The sequence below is a fragment of the Aethalodelphis obliquidens genome, unplaced genomic scaffold, assembly GCF_003676395.1.
Source record: "Aethalodelphis obliquidens isolate GAN/ISIS:26980383/991018 unplaced genomic scaffold, ASM367639v1 scaffold17, whole genome shotgun sequence".
In the NCBI taxonomy this organism is placed as follows: Eukaryota; Metazoa; Chordata; class Mammalia; order Artiodactyla; family Delphinidae; genus Aethalodelphis; species Aethalodelphis obliquidens.
The window spans coordinates 32,481,431-32,496,309 of record NW_020837961.1 but is presented as its reverse complement, the minus strand read 5'-3'; the positions used below and the strand labels follow the sequence as shown (position 1 = coordinate 32,496,309).

At 39.6% G+C, this 14,879-nt stretch overlaps 1 protein-coding gene across 1 annotated transcript in view; it reads left to right on the top strand.

The window, feature by feature from the left end:
* DCHS2 (dachsous cadherin-related 2) overlaps positions 1–14,879 on the top strand; it is a 287,111-nt gene that overhangs the window by 252,309 nt on the left and 19,923 nt on the right. The window contains exons 15-16 of the mRNA XM_027117241.1: positions 5,011–5,222; positions 8,264–8,415. Coding sequence (XP_026973042.1) covers positions 5,011–5,222; positions 8,264–8,415 — 364 coding nt within the window. The remainder of the gene's footprint in view (positions 1–5,010; positions 5,223–8,263; positions 8,416–14,879) is intronic.

Here is a 14,879-nt window from a genome sequence, read left to right as displayed (position 1 = left end):
ACATTAATCAATATCGTGCTCCTAAATAATATACGAGACTTAGAATTCTTTATCTTCTAATATCCCTTTTCCAATTTATAAGATTTTTTGACCACAATTTTAGTTCTTTCAGATTAAGCATTATTAATATTTTAAAATTTACCTGCTTCTTTGCTACTCTCTTTGCTAACTGTTCTTTCTTCCATCTCAGACTTTCCTCTGGAATCATTTTACTTCTACCTAAAGTACATCCTTTTGTGAGAGTCTGTTGCAGTAAACTCGCTCCCATTTTAGTTGTCTAAAAAAGTCTTTAATATTTGTTTTTAAGAGATATTTTTGCTGGGTTTAGAATTCCAGGTTCATAGTTATTTTCTCTTATCATATTTAAGATATTACCCTACTGTCTTCTGGTTTCCACTTGTTGCATTAAGAAGTCAGCTGTTGATCTAAATACCACTTATTTGTACCTTTCTTTGGAACTCCAGTTAGACAAATATTGGGGTCATATCGCTCTCTCCTACATCTTTTTCAAATTTTTCATCTCTGTGTGCCTCTTTTCTTCAGCTTAAGGAACTATACTTTTCATTTCCAGAGGTTATCTTGGGTTCTTTTTCAACTCTTTTTGGTGTTTTAAAAAAATAACCTTTTGTTCCTTGCTAATGCTTCCAACCTTCTTTTTTATATATTTAAATATTTAATAATTACATATTTTGTGTCCAATAATTTCTGCATCTTAAGTCTTTGAAGATTTATTCTGCTATCTATGGATTTGCAGGCTGTCATTCATGGTGCCTTGCTTCTCTGTGATTTTTGTGCTTGTTAACTATAAGCTACTCCATTGTCCTGGAAACTTTTTCTTTGAGGATTCTTTGAAGCCTGAGTTGATTTTTTTCCCTAAAGGGAGGATGTGTTTTTGATTCTGCAAATCACCTAGACACTCATCAAGCAAAGCTGATGTAATGGCTTACATAATTTTGGGGAATTTAAATATATATATATGATAGTATAGCTACCATAAATTCAGGTTTAAGCTAATGAATTCTCAGCAGAGACTTTTTCTCTCTTTCATCTGACATCAAGGTCAAGAAAAGCAAGTTTCTGTGCATTCATTTTTAATTTTTTTTTGATATTGACCACTAATTTGGAACATATGTAGCCTTTAGGTTTACAGCTTTATTTTGGTTTTCCTATTGGATCTTTCACCTTTTGTGGGTTCAGGCTTCTTCCCTTGTTTTCCACACCCTGTGCAGTTATCAGAAGTGAATCTCAAGGAAGAGGTTATGTTAAAAACCCTTAGAACAAAAACAAGCTTTTAGTGCTTGCTTGCCTCCCTGAATGACTGTTTTCATTTATTTTTTTTTCCTCTGAGGATTCCTTACTACTGTAGCAACTCAGTAATGCATTTCAACAAACACACACACACACTCACAATTTATCAAGCATTTTAGTTGTTTTTATGATGAGGATTGTTCCAGTCCGTAGTTTACCATACTTTTGTCAAGAAACATTTCTAAGAATCTTTAATTATGATATTAAATTCATCTTTCCTGACACATAATCATTAAATTTGTGTCTAAAGGCATCTAACACAGGTTTTATCAATGTATATTTTTTAAAACATAAGCCAGTTAAAATAGAAAACTGGTATGTATGACAAATCAGTAAACTTGATCTCTAATGTTGCAGTGTAAACAGGGTAAAATGCGAGAAAACCATTTTATTAGTTATTGGTTTAGTAAGTTATGATTAGATGGCTCTCTGATGAGAACTGTGTTTTCTGTCCAGTTGTGCCCGAGTGTGCCCTGTTCCATAGTCACAAACCACAGGTTTACTTTTGCATCTAAACTTCTTGTCACTATAACTTAAAAACATCTACTACTCACTGTTTAAACCAGAAGGAATTTTGGAGCTTGACTATTTTACTAACATTGTCTATGTAAATAACAGATGGTGGTTTTCATTCCATTATTTGGTAGATTAACATAAAACAAAATGATCAAACTTTCAGTGTTTCAAGGACGTAGCTTTAGAGCAGAGAGTTTAAAAGCTTTTGGATAACATAAATGTTTATCACGTTCTGCTTTGGGCATATACATATATGTGCGCACAGTTTGTAATTGACTGAAGTAACTCACTTATGCTATCAAACATTGAGTATTTGAAGAATCTAAATCTCATTTTGATGTGTACTTAAAACTTGGACAAAAGCTGTACAAGTCCATATATCAGAAGGAAAATATTACTACAATTTTCTTCTCAAGTTATTAAATAACTGGCATGCTAACATATAAGAATGAACAAAAAGTTGGTATTTGTGAGCCTGTTAGTCTAAGGAAAGCATGGACTTCTGCCCATATATTAGACAGAGCCCAGTAGTACTTTCATCTCACTGGTGACAGTAAATCCTCGATGTCTCTGAGAAAAATATACATAGATCATCCAAGGCGAATTGTGGATCTAGTAGGTGTGCCAGCCTTGAATCATCTCACAGACTGGTTATTGTCTTTTCTATTTGCACAACTTTCACAGCATGTGCCAATTATTATGTCAAAAATAAAAACCAAGCAAGGAAAGCATTAGAACTGCAGATGCATTCCAAGTGCAAAATTCCAATTATCAAAGCCTAAACACAAGCCTTTTATTAGAAAATCCACTTTGATCTGCACTGTAATTGGCACACTTTCTACCAAGTGACACTGGCAATTTAGTGTTGTGTTTCACTTTATTTTTCTTTACTAATAGTAACAGAACATGGTAGCAAGCTGAATGCCCTGTTTGGTGGAGACAGAGCTCCAGATGAGAGCTTTGGGTCCACCTAGACTGGGGCTTCTCTGCTCAGCTCTTGTTCCACAGAGACTTCTAAAAACCATATTCTTTCATTAGCAGCTCATCAGCATGCATTTTAATGATTCTTCAGCTGCCAATCCTTAAATCTACTCTAAATTTGCTAAGAGGGGTTTTAGTAACATCTGACCATGGTTTGTAAAAGTAATTTGCTTTTCTGAATTGACAACTAAATCTGATGACAATAAATGAATGTGAATTTATGAAGTTTTAAATTTGGCAGTATAGTGAGTTCTTCATATAGTATATAAATATTTATTTTTTCTTAATAACAGAAGCAATAAAATCCCCCCAAAACACTCAATGCCAAAGTTAGACTTATTAGAACAGGATATGATTACTATTAGCATCCAGGTAGGTACATGATAGCCTGAAGTTTCCTTGGCCTACGTTGGTTCTCTAGGGGGACTGGTTCAGATAGAGCAATCAGAACTGTGGCTTCCAGGTCATATTTCCAGAAACTGTACAGGTTCTTTCACCAGAAGAGCAAATTTTAATAGTCCATAGCTATTAAATGTTCTCCTTCTACATTCAGAGCTTACACAGATATTAAATCTGTATCTGCTGATGGAGGGCGTGAGAGACACATGCACTGTGTCACTCTCCCAGCAACCCTATGGAGCCATTATTCATATCCCCGTTTTACAGAAGATGAGACTCAGCTCGACAGAAGCTGAGTCACTTACTACAGGTCACAAGCTTAGTAGTGGGGGAGCTAGGTGCTTTACCTAAATGAAGCAGCCAGGGCTAGGGTTTAGGCTTGGTTTCAGGTTTCTCAAACTCCAAATCAGTACGCACTTCAGCAGACTCCACTCGATGGAATTTCTGACATTGAGAGCTAAGTAAATCATGACAGTGGAATAATAATAACAATCAATTCAGTAAGAAATTTAATTGCAAAAGGGAAGAAACAAAACAGAGTAGAAACTAGAGAAGGGAATTCTATCAGGGGAGGAATTTTCTTAGTCTGGGGAAAAACCTGTGTAGGGCATAAATCTCAAGGCTCAGTTTCCCTCACCTGGTTCTACTTGTTACCTGGGGGTGTAACAAATATTACTGGGTGCTTCCATGTGCCAGAACCTGAGCTAGGGATTTGGGAGATGGTGATGTAAGAAATAACCATCCTCACCTTGTGAATCTTCTAAACCAAGAGGAATAACTCGGCAGAACTAGGTGAGCAAAGACCTTGCAGGCACTTTTGGAGAGTCTGTTGGGGGCAGACGTGGTGATGGTACAGGGCTGGGTGGTCTGGAAAGAACCCTGAGGATGTACAGAAGTGGGGACAATTCCAGGTGGATGGAAAAGCCTGCAGGACAACTCTGAAGTGAGCGTTGGAGGAACAGAACATGTATGAGTCTTACAGCCAGAGCAGACAGAGCAAAGGGGAGAAAGAGAAGAATGAGATTTCTCAGGTGGGAGAGGCTGGAGCAGGTGGTCCTGGGGAGGCTAAAAATGCTGAACTTCATCTTAATTGCTGTGGAAGCCAATCAAGGGTTTTATGCAGGACAGTCACAGTGTTGTTTTTTATTATTTAGTTCAGAATGGGAACTGGTTGAGTGGGGAGGCCAATTAAGTAAACTAACACAGGGGACAAGGTGGGAAATGCTGGTGGCTTGGAGGAGGGCAGCAGCAGGGAAATGGAGAGGGTGGATTCAGGAGATGTTTGAAAGGTGGACTTTGCAGACATGGGCTAAATATGGAGACAGAAAGATGACTTAAGAGAAAGCGCCCAGATTTCAGATACTCATGGCTTCTTTCCCTCCTGCATGTCTGAACCGTGTAAATGTCTGCCTGTTCTCACCTTTTTTCACAATGACCCCGGGCACTAGGAAAGGGGGCCCAGCCAATGGGAGGAGTTGAGGGACAGGTAAGTGTGTGAGCATATGGGTCAAAGGTGATTTGAGACTTTTTAAATAAAATAATTTTCTGGGCTTCCCTGGTGGCACAGTGGTTGAGAGTCCGCCTGCCGATGCAGGAGACACGGGTTCGTGCCCTGGTCCGGGAAGATCCCACATGCCGCGGAGCGGCTGGGCCTGTGAGCCATGGCCACTGAGCCTGTGCATCTGGAGCCTGTGTTCCGCAACAGGAGAGGCCACAACAGTGAGGAGCCCGTGTACCGAAAAATAAAAAATAAAATAAAATAAAATAATTTTCCTTTTTTTTCTCTCTCTCTGGAAATAAAACTAGGAGAACTCACTGTGCAAGAACCCAAGTTTCTGGATTTTGAAGTCAGAAATGAAGTTCAGCTCATCGTTTTAGCTGAAAGTAGGGAGCATAGAGCCTACAGCAAAGTAGCAGTCTTCATCCAAGATGTGAACGATCATCCACCATGCTTTGGGCAAAGCATTTACCAAGTATCAGTGTCTGAGGGCCAGTTCTACGATGCTCACATCATACAGGTAACAGAAATGTGTTGTGTGTGGGGGAGTGTGAATTAAATTTTAAATCTTTCCTTGGCATATACAATATTTGATGCACTGGATGGAACTTTAGGTTGAAGGAAGTCTGGAGTTTCTGAGCTCACTCTCCTTCCCCCATCCATTTCGTGCTCGGTTAGACCCACCTGCTTTCTCTAGGGCCCCCGTAGAACACTAGCAGGGAAGCTAGAGGGGCACAAAAAGCAGCTCACCTTACACATGTGTACAATTCAGTGGGGAAGTCAGAAGACTAAGTATACAATTTAAATGCAAATCACTAATGTTATAATAGAAGTGTATGTTGAATGTCATGAGACAAAAGAGGAGGCACAGACTGTTCCTGGAGGAGAGTGTCAGTCTTCATGAAGGATGAGGTTTGCACTCAGTCTTAAAGGGTAAGCAGGCATTTGCCAGGTGGAGCTGCAGCCAGGTGAGCATGGCGGCAGCACAGACACATGGAAGGGGCCCCTGGTTTGGGTTTGCAGGTGTCTCATGTGAAAGTCATAGATCTGCTGTTTCAAGCCCAACCCTATCTTGGGACAAAGCCCCATGCTCTGAAAAAAGAGGGTCTGTTCACATGGCAGTCTTCTTGTTCAGGCTCCAAACCCACCCATACTCGATAGACTCTACCTGCTTCGGGGACTGGTGCCCATTTTCACCTTTCCCTTCAAGGTTGAACCGATGTTTTGAATTCAAGAACCTGGACATTACAACACCTACAGGCTCTTGGGAATCTGCACAGGAAATGGGTATAAACCCCCATCCTGACAGTCAGCAGCCTAGTGGGATATTCCCTTTGGCCTCTGTAACCCCACTCCCATGACCCAGCACCGCATGACTTTCTCTCTGTGGTAGATGGAGGCAGGGATCCAGGTGATCCCCTAGGTTACTGTGCAGCTACCTTCACCTGAACATATAGAGACACTTTCCTTTGATTCCTGCCCAGTTCAGATGCACACGTTCGCCTCTGACGGTGCAAACAAGACCAGTAGAGGCTCAGCTGTCTTGGAGTTTTAGCTCTGTGCTCCCCACATGGTCCAGGATTCCCGAGATTTCCTACATTATTTCTGCCCATTTATTTTGTATGATTGGAACTTAATTGCTCCAGGTTCCAGCCTGTTCCAGAAGTGCTGCACCTTTACTCTAGCCATGACAGAGATGCTTGAGAGGAAGGTGAGGAGGTAAAGGCGTTCTCTTGTTCAGCCCCCGCTCCCCCAGTGATGCCTGTTCAGCGGGGATCATGTATGCCTCCCGCGCCACTGTGGGACCTGCTTGGTCACAGAGGACTCCTCCCTGGGGAGCTGGTGCATCATGCTTTGTCGCACATGCTAACCTGGACAGAGATAGACCACTCATGTGGAATATGTGAAGGTGAGGGTCCCATTAAAGCCCATGTACACGCGACAGGGAGAGAGCTTGACTTGCCAGTGGTTCGGGTGATAAAACCTTCGAGAAGGCCCAGTCAGAGACGGATACAAGGAACTTTGTTCTTCGTATTTTTAGATCATTTAGTTTCCAGGAAACTAGAACTGCCATTTGCCTGTATCCTGTTCAGATAGACAGGAATGTAGAAGGCTCTGGAGTTCTTGCTTTTTGCTACCACACTGCCTACGCACCCTCCTTTTGGTTGCAGCCCCACAAACTCCCTTTAGGAACTGACCCTCCTCTGCCAGATGCAGTCTTGATGGGACTGTCGGTCAAAGTGGTGACCTCCCCCCCACCCCACCCTGCCACAAGGTGCTGTCAACTGCCTCGGTCCCATAGAGACTTTCTCTCCCTGGAATTTGAATCTTGGGTGGTAGGACACCAGACAGAGACATAGTAGAGGTGATTTGTCTTGATGGCAACAGCTCAAAGAAGCTGTGCCTTAGAGCTGTTCAGGTTCTTGTGCTTCACCTGGGCGCTGTCTTTCTGCTATGTTTCTTTCCTGATGAAGTTGGCCATAGTGGATTTGTGTTGCTGACATCCAAAGACCCTAACTGATACGCCTCCTGGGAGGCCTACTCTCTGTAACTCATTTAAGTGTACGGCCTAGGGGACATGATGGACTTTATTCTGATGGTATGCAGATAAGTTTCTCTTCCTTGTGATCTCGAAGGGAACTGTCTGTTGCTGCCTTTCTGTACCAAATAGCTGATGTGTGCCCTCTGATGAGGTCCTGATGAGGTTCTGGATCCCCTGAGAACTCTGGCAGCAGTGTGAAGGATAGATTGAAAAGGAAGGGAGTTACAAGCAAAAACCCACCAGGATATCAGTACAGTCACCCAGGAGAGAGATGACAGGGGATGGGAGCTCAGGCCAAGGCTGAGGGGCCTAGAAGATAAAAATAAATAGAAAGAGGGACTTCCCTGGTAGTCCAGTGGCTAAGACTTCATGCTCCCAATGCAGGGGGCCTGGGTTCGACCCCTGGTCAGGGAACTAGATCCCGTATGCCACAACTAAGAGATTGCATGCCACAATTAAAGATCCCGCATGCCACAACTAAAAGATCCTGCATGCCGCAACTAAGACCCAGCACAGGCAAATACATAAATAAATATTTTTAAAAATAAATAGAAAGAAATTAATCTGTCAGCTTGTTCTTAAACAAGATCTTGAATCCACTAATAGAATTAGTTTGTGATTAAAATGTAAAGCAGACTAAATAATATATCTCCATGGAGAGTGATGCAGAACTTTTGTTTTATCTTCAGCGCTAGTACTTGGACAACTCATCAAATAAATCACCAGGACCTAACTTCGTTAGCACTAAATCTAGGTTTTGTTTCATTTAGCGCAAAGCATACAGTACTCCTACTGAAAATTACTTGGAAATCCTTTCAATGGATCTTCAGAATAGTCTTCTCACCCATTATTCACTTTAGTATAAATGTAAGCTTCAGCCATGGCTAATATGCCTTTGGTCATTGTCTTTAAAGTGTGTTTGACCATGTGATTCTTTCATAATGCATTTCTCTGAAAAACAGGCTTAACCCATTCTGCAGATTCAATCCTTACCTAACGGAGGAGTTTCTTCCTCACAGGTTTTTGCCACAGACCAGGACAGTGGGACAAACGGCCTCATCGAGTATTCTATCCTCTCCAGCAACCAAGTACAAGTGTTCCAGATGGACACACTGAGCGGTATGCTAACAGCAAGTGCAGTTCTGGATTATGAGTACACCAGAGCCTACAGGTTTGTCCAAGACTCAGATCCATTTGACCGGCTATTCTGCTTTGTTGCCCCACAGTGCTTACCCTGCAGGCCTCTTTGAGTAAAAGCACACCCATAAAGTTGGACGACTTCGGGAAGAAAACCTAAGAAACTGTGAACCTTGTTTGTCTCTGGGGAAGTGGTCACTTGGGAAGCCTGGGGTCAAAGAGATGCTTGACTTCCTCACCATGCATTTCAGTCTGCCTTGTATTTGTATGTTCTTCCGAAAGACCATGCCCAGACAGTGTTTCTTTTAATCCTCACGGTCACCTCCAGAGAAGTTCAGTGAGGCCTTTTCTCACTCACTAATGAGACAAGGGACATGCAGTGTCTCACTCAGGGGTACAGAACCATTTAACCATTAATCATGGTCTCACTGCCAGGTGTTCTAATGCCAAATCACACTGTTTCCACCCTACAAGCTACAGAGCAGACCTTCTATTGAGGGAAAAAACAGGAATACAAGATACCTGAGCGTCAATATTCTCCTAGGCCAGACTACTTACATGTTATATGAAGAAAGTGCAGTGTGTTCCTGTGGTTGAGTAGCAAGAGCCAATTAAAATGGGATCTGTTGCTGGGTGGACTGGATTAATTTAACTCTGAAAAACTTCCCAACTCTAAACGCTTGATTGTTTAGTTCTTTTTGTTTAATATATTTCAAAATATTACTTCAAAGGTATTTTAAAAGTTTAGTTTAAGACCTTACTCTGTGTTAACTAGTATAATTTTTTCAGGATTATTTTAGTGTAATCAATTGTCATGATACTCACTATATAAATATATTAAAATCAATTGTATAAATATGTTATAACCTATTCCTGCTACATTGTATCTATAGTAATTTTAAGTGTAAAGCTTTTTTGTTCTCTCCATAGATGACTGCAGGCAAATCTCAGCCTAGTTGCCACCTGAGTGATTACAAATTCAGAGATTCTTGAAGTCTGCTATGTTCCAGGAACTAAGCATTTCCTGATTGCAATGACTTTCTGTTACAATGTTCTTATTCAATGGAGCATAATTAACAATTAAATTTAATTCCTTTCAGCATTTTCCTATTTGAGTCACAGTTTCAACGTTCCCATTTCCAACATTTAAATTGGTCCCAATATTTAAAAGTTCCCTCTCCAATTCCTCATGAATTTAAGCTGGGAGAAGCAGGAACTGAGAGAAGATGAAATCTGCACACACTGCCACAGAGAGACTCAGAGGCAACCACACTCATGCTCACACACACACACACACACACACACACACACACACACACACACAGTCTCCACTGTCACCGAGGCAAGGGAACATTTTGAACCCCCTGCCTCTCCGGGTTTTCCCCCTTCCCTCCCCGCTTGTGGCTTCTCTGCCTTTTTAGTGCTTTTCCTGATATTTAAGGCAGTGAGAAAAATAGGAGGATTTTCCCCAGCCTGCTATACCTTTAGTGAATGTTTTGGAAAAGATGTCATTTAGCATTTAACTTTTGTTTTTAACTTTTGAATTTCACTATTTTGTCTGACACAGGAAGATATTCCCAATTCTAGCCCTCTCTTTTACAGTATAAAATGAGGGGGAGGAAGATATTGTCAGTTGTGATTCTACTCAATATAAATGCATTAAATAATTTTTAGTTCTCATATTAAGCCACATATAGGAAAACTCAGTGGACAGACTATGAAAAATTAGTTCTTTAGTTCTGTCTGACAGATATTTCTGAATTTTATAAACTATTTACCAAGCATGAGACTGGGGATATAAAGACACATGAAACAGTTCTTGTTTTCAGGGAACTCGAAAACTGAGTGTCCTGATAACCCATGGCAGGAAGCATAGTAATAATCACAATACGTGCCATTTATGGAGCACCTGTTTTACCGGTTGAATTCTCATAACAGACTTAAGATCTACAGAGTGAGGAAACTGAAATTCAGAGATGTAAAGTCTTTTGCCAGGAATAGGCAGCCAGTAAATGTAGAACTGAGATTCTTGCCTGTGTGAATGGTCATAGTAGGGCTTCTTACTGTATCATGTGAATGAATTTTTAGAGTATATACCTGTATGTTTACAAAAACAAAACAGAAAAAACACTTTAGAAACTTAAAATAGTAATATAAAATAAGTTCCAACTCACAGTTGTGAAATAACACATGTCTAGTTGTGAGCATGCAGAGATGGGATTTGAATCACTGTTCTCCACTGCTTGAGTTATAATTGATGGGGTGAGATTTATCCCTGCTTAAGTTGGTAATCGATATTCATGTAAGTCTTATAAAACTTTAGGGCCAAGATTTAGTTAGTCTTTTCAGGGACTTTAAATAAAAACGAGAAACAAAAAAGCCCTAGGCAAATTTAAATGTTTAAAAATTCACTTTCTGTAGCATAAATATTCAAGGTCAAAGAGCAGTTATTGCCAGGAGCAATGCTAAATTCATACACTCCATTGAACACTCATTATGACTGTGAGAGAAAAAATAAAAAGCAATTATATATACAAGGTAGGAAATGGGCTGAAATGTTAATTGTCTTTTCCAAAATACATGACTCATAAGCAGCAGGGCTGGGATTGGAACCTCATTCTGTTGAGTCCCCATGGAAAATGGAATAAAGGCTTTCCAGGCAAGAAGCATGAGGAAGGACATGGACACGTGAAAGTGTTTGGTATATTTGGAAATAACAAGTGGTACAGTGCACCTGAGAAGCACTTGAGTGTGGGATTATAAAAAAGAGGCTGGGGGTGTGGAGGAATAGAAGGAAGATAGTCAAAATGTACAAACTTCCAATAAGATAAGTACTGGGGATGTAATGTACAACATGATGACTATGGCTAACACTGCTGTAAGATATACAGGAAAGTTGTTAAGACAGTAGGTTCTTAGGGTTCCCATCACAAGGGGAAATGTAGTTTTCATGGTTTTTTTTTGCATCTATGTGAAATGATGGATGTTAACTAAACTTATTGTGGTAATGATTTCACAATATATGTAAGTCAAATTATGCTGTACACCTTAAACTTATACAGTGCTATGTATCAATTATATCTGAATAAAACTGGGGGAAAAATCTCAGTCAGTGATGTGAAAAACGAAACAAAGCAACAACAAAAAAAGAGTCTGGTAGGTCACAGGCACATTTTTGAGAAATTTATATGCCATATACTGGAAATTGTACTCTATTCTGTAGGCTATATAAAAGTGTAAGCAGTTGAGTGCATGCTAAGATCTTTATTTTTAAGGACATCTGTCAATGGTTGTCTTGCAAGACAGAGAACCAGCATCAGACAGACCAGTTAAGCTAGACAACAGCTGACAAAGATCTATTATGTGGATGAAGCTGTGAGGATGGGAGGAGAGGACATACTTACTAGTTGACTCAGATACAGAGTCCATAGGAACATGGTGATCAGTTGAATTTATTCAACAAGGAAAGAGATAGAAAATGCTTCTGAAGTTTCCACATAGGAAAGGCGGGAAGAAGAATAGATCGGGATTGGGATTTTTTTTTCTGGGCATTTTGAGTTTGAAGGGCCAGTGCAAGAGCAAAAGTAAAGATACTCCTTTGGCAATTAAAAATAATGATCTGGAGCTCAGGAAAGGATCTTCATTCAGGATTTAGACTTGGGCTTCATCCAGGGAAAATGTGTAAAATGGAATTACCTAGGACACTATGTGAAATGAGAATTTGGGGGATTATCACCACTTGGGGGCCAGACAGAGCAAAAGCAGCCAGCAAGATAGATTCAGGGACTACAAACATCAGAACAGAACCTGGAAAAGGGGGTTTCGTGGAAACCAAGAGGAAAGGTTGACTGTACGAAAGAATAAACTTTCAGAATTTGTTTGGATTGGAATCTGCAAAAGTACTCCTTAATGTAAAAAGTTTGCAAGGAATATACTTCTCCCAAATTGTTTCCTAACAAGATAAAGTACACACTGTTGTATTTGCAGGTTAATTAATATAAAACAGTGAAGTTAACTTAAAACTCCAGTTAACAGATTGATTTTCTTTTTTTTTTTTTAAATAAGAGAAAGAGGGACATTTTATGATAAAAGAACTAATACAGGCAGTGTACAGTAGCCATAAACTTTTACATACCAATCAACAGTAGAGCCAAATACATAGAATAATATCATATTTTTTTGTTTTGCTGTGATGATATTTTCTTTTTAACATCTTTATTGGAGTATAATTGCTTTACATTGTTGTGTTAGTTTCTGCTGTATAACAAAGTGAATCAGCTATACCCATACATATATCCCCATATCTCCTCCCTCTTGTGTCTCCCTCCCACCCTTCCTGTCCCACCCCTCTGGTCACAAAGCACCGAGCTGATCTCCCAGTGCCCTGCAGATGATTCCCACTATCTATTTTACATTTGGGACTGTATATATGTCAATATCATTCTCTCACTTTGTCCCAGCTTGCCCTTCCCCCTCCCCGTGTCCTCAAGTCCATTCTCTACGTCTACATCTTTATCCTTGTCCTGTCCCTAGGTTCTTCAGAATCTTTTTTTTTTTTTTTTAGATTCCATATACGTGTGTTAGTATATGGTATTTGTCTTTCTCTTTCTGACTTACTTCACTATGTATGACAGACTCTAGGTCCATCCACTTCACTACAAATAACTCAATTTCTTTTCTTTTTGATGGCTGAGTAATATTCCACTGTATATATGTGCCACATCTTCTTTATCCACTCATCTGTCGACAGACACTTAAGTTATTTCCATGTTCTGGCAACTGTAAATAGTGCTTCAATGAACATTGTGATATATGACTCTTTTTGAATTATGGTTTTCTCAGGGTATATGCCCAGTACTGGGATTGCTGGGTTGTATGGTAGTTCTATTTTTACATTCTTAAGGAACTGCCATACTGTTCTCCATAGTGGCTGTTTCACTTTACATTCCCACCAACAGTGCAAGAGTGTTCCCTTTTCTCCACACACTCTCCAACATTTATGGTTTGTAGATTTTTGATGATGGCTATTCTGAAAGGTGTGAGGTGATACATCATTGTAGTTTTGATTTGTATTTCTCTAATGATTAGTGATGTTGAGCATCCTTTCATGTGTTTGTTGGAAATCTGTATATCTTCTTTGGAGAAATGTCTGTTTAGGTCTTCTGCCCATATTTGGATTGGGTTGTTTGTTTTGTGATATTGAATTGCAAGAGCTGCTTGTATATTTTGGAGGTTAATCCTTTGTCAGTTGCTTCATTTGCAAATATTTTCTCCCATTCTGAGGGCTGTCTTTTCGTCTTGTTTATGGTTTCCTTTTATGTGCAAAAGCTTTTAAGTTTCATTAGGTCCCATTTGTTTATTTTTGTTTTTATTTCCATTTCTCTAGGAGGTGGGTCTTGCTGTGATTTATGTCATAGAGTGTTCTGCCTATGTTTTCCTCTAAGAGTTTTATAGTGTCTGGCCTCACATTTAGGTCTTTAATCCATTTTGAATTTATTTTTGTGTATGGTGTCAGGGAGTGTTCTAATTTCATTCTTCTACATGTAGCTATCCAGTTTTCCCAGCACCACTAATTGAAGAGGCTGTCTTTTCTCCATTGTATATTCTTGCCTCCTTTATCAAAAATAAGGTGACCATATGTGCATGGGTTTATCTCTGGGCTTTCTATCCTGTTTCATTGATCTATATTTCTGTTTTTGTGCCGGTACCATACTGTCTTGATTACTGTAGCTTTGCAGTATAGTCTGAAGTCAGGGAGCCTGATTCCTCCAGCTCCGCTATTCTTTCTCAAGATTGTTTTGGATATTTGGGGTCTTTTGTGTTTCCATAAAAATTGTGAACTTTTTAGTTCTAGTTCTATGAAAAATACCACTGGTAATTTGATAGGTATTGCATTGAATCTGTAGATTGCTTTGGATAGTACAGTCATTTTCACAATGCTGATTCTTCCAATCCAAGAACATGGTATATCTCTCCATCTGTTTTTATCATCTTTAATTTCTTACATCAGTGTCTTATAGTTTTCTGCATACATGTCTTTTGTCTCCTTAGGTAGGTTTAGTCCTAGGTATTTTATTCTTTCTGCTGCAATGGTAAATGGGAGTGTTTCCTTAATTTCTCTTTTGGGTTTTTCATCATTAGTGTATAGGAATGCAAGAGATTTCTGTGCATTAATTTTGTATCCTGCAACTTTACTAAATTCATTGATTAGCTCTAGTAGTTTTCTGGTAGCATCTTTAGGATTCTCTATGTATAGTATCATGTATGTGCAATCAGTGACAGCTTTGCTTCTTCTTTTCTGATTTGGATTCCATTTATTTCTTTTTCTTCTCTGATTGCTGTGGCTAAAACTTCCAAACCTATTTTGAATAATAGTGGTGAGAGTGGGCAATCTTGTCTTTGTCCTGATCTTAGAGGAAATGATTTCAGTTTTATACCATTGAGAACGATGTTTGCTGTGGGTTTGTCATACATGGCCTTTATTACATTGAATTAGGT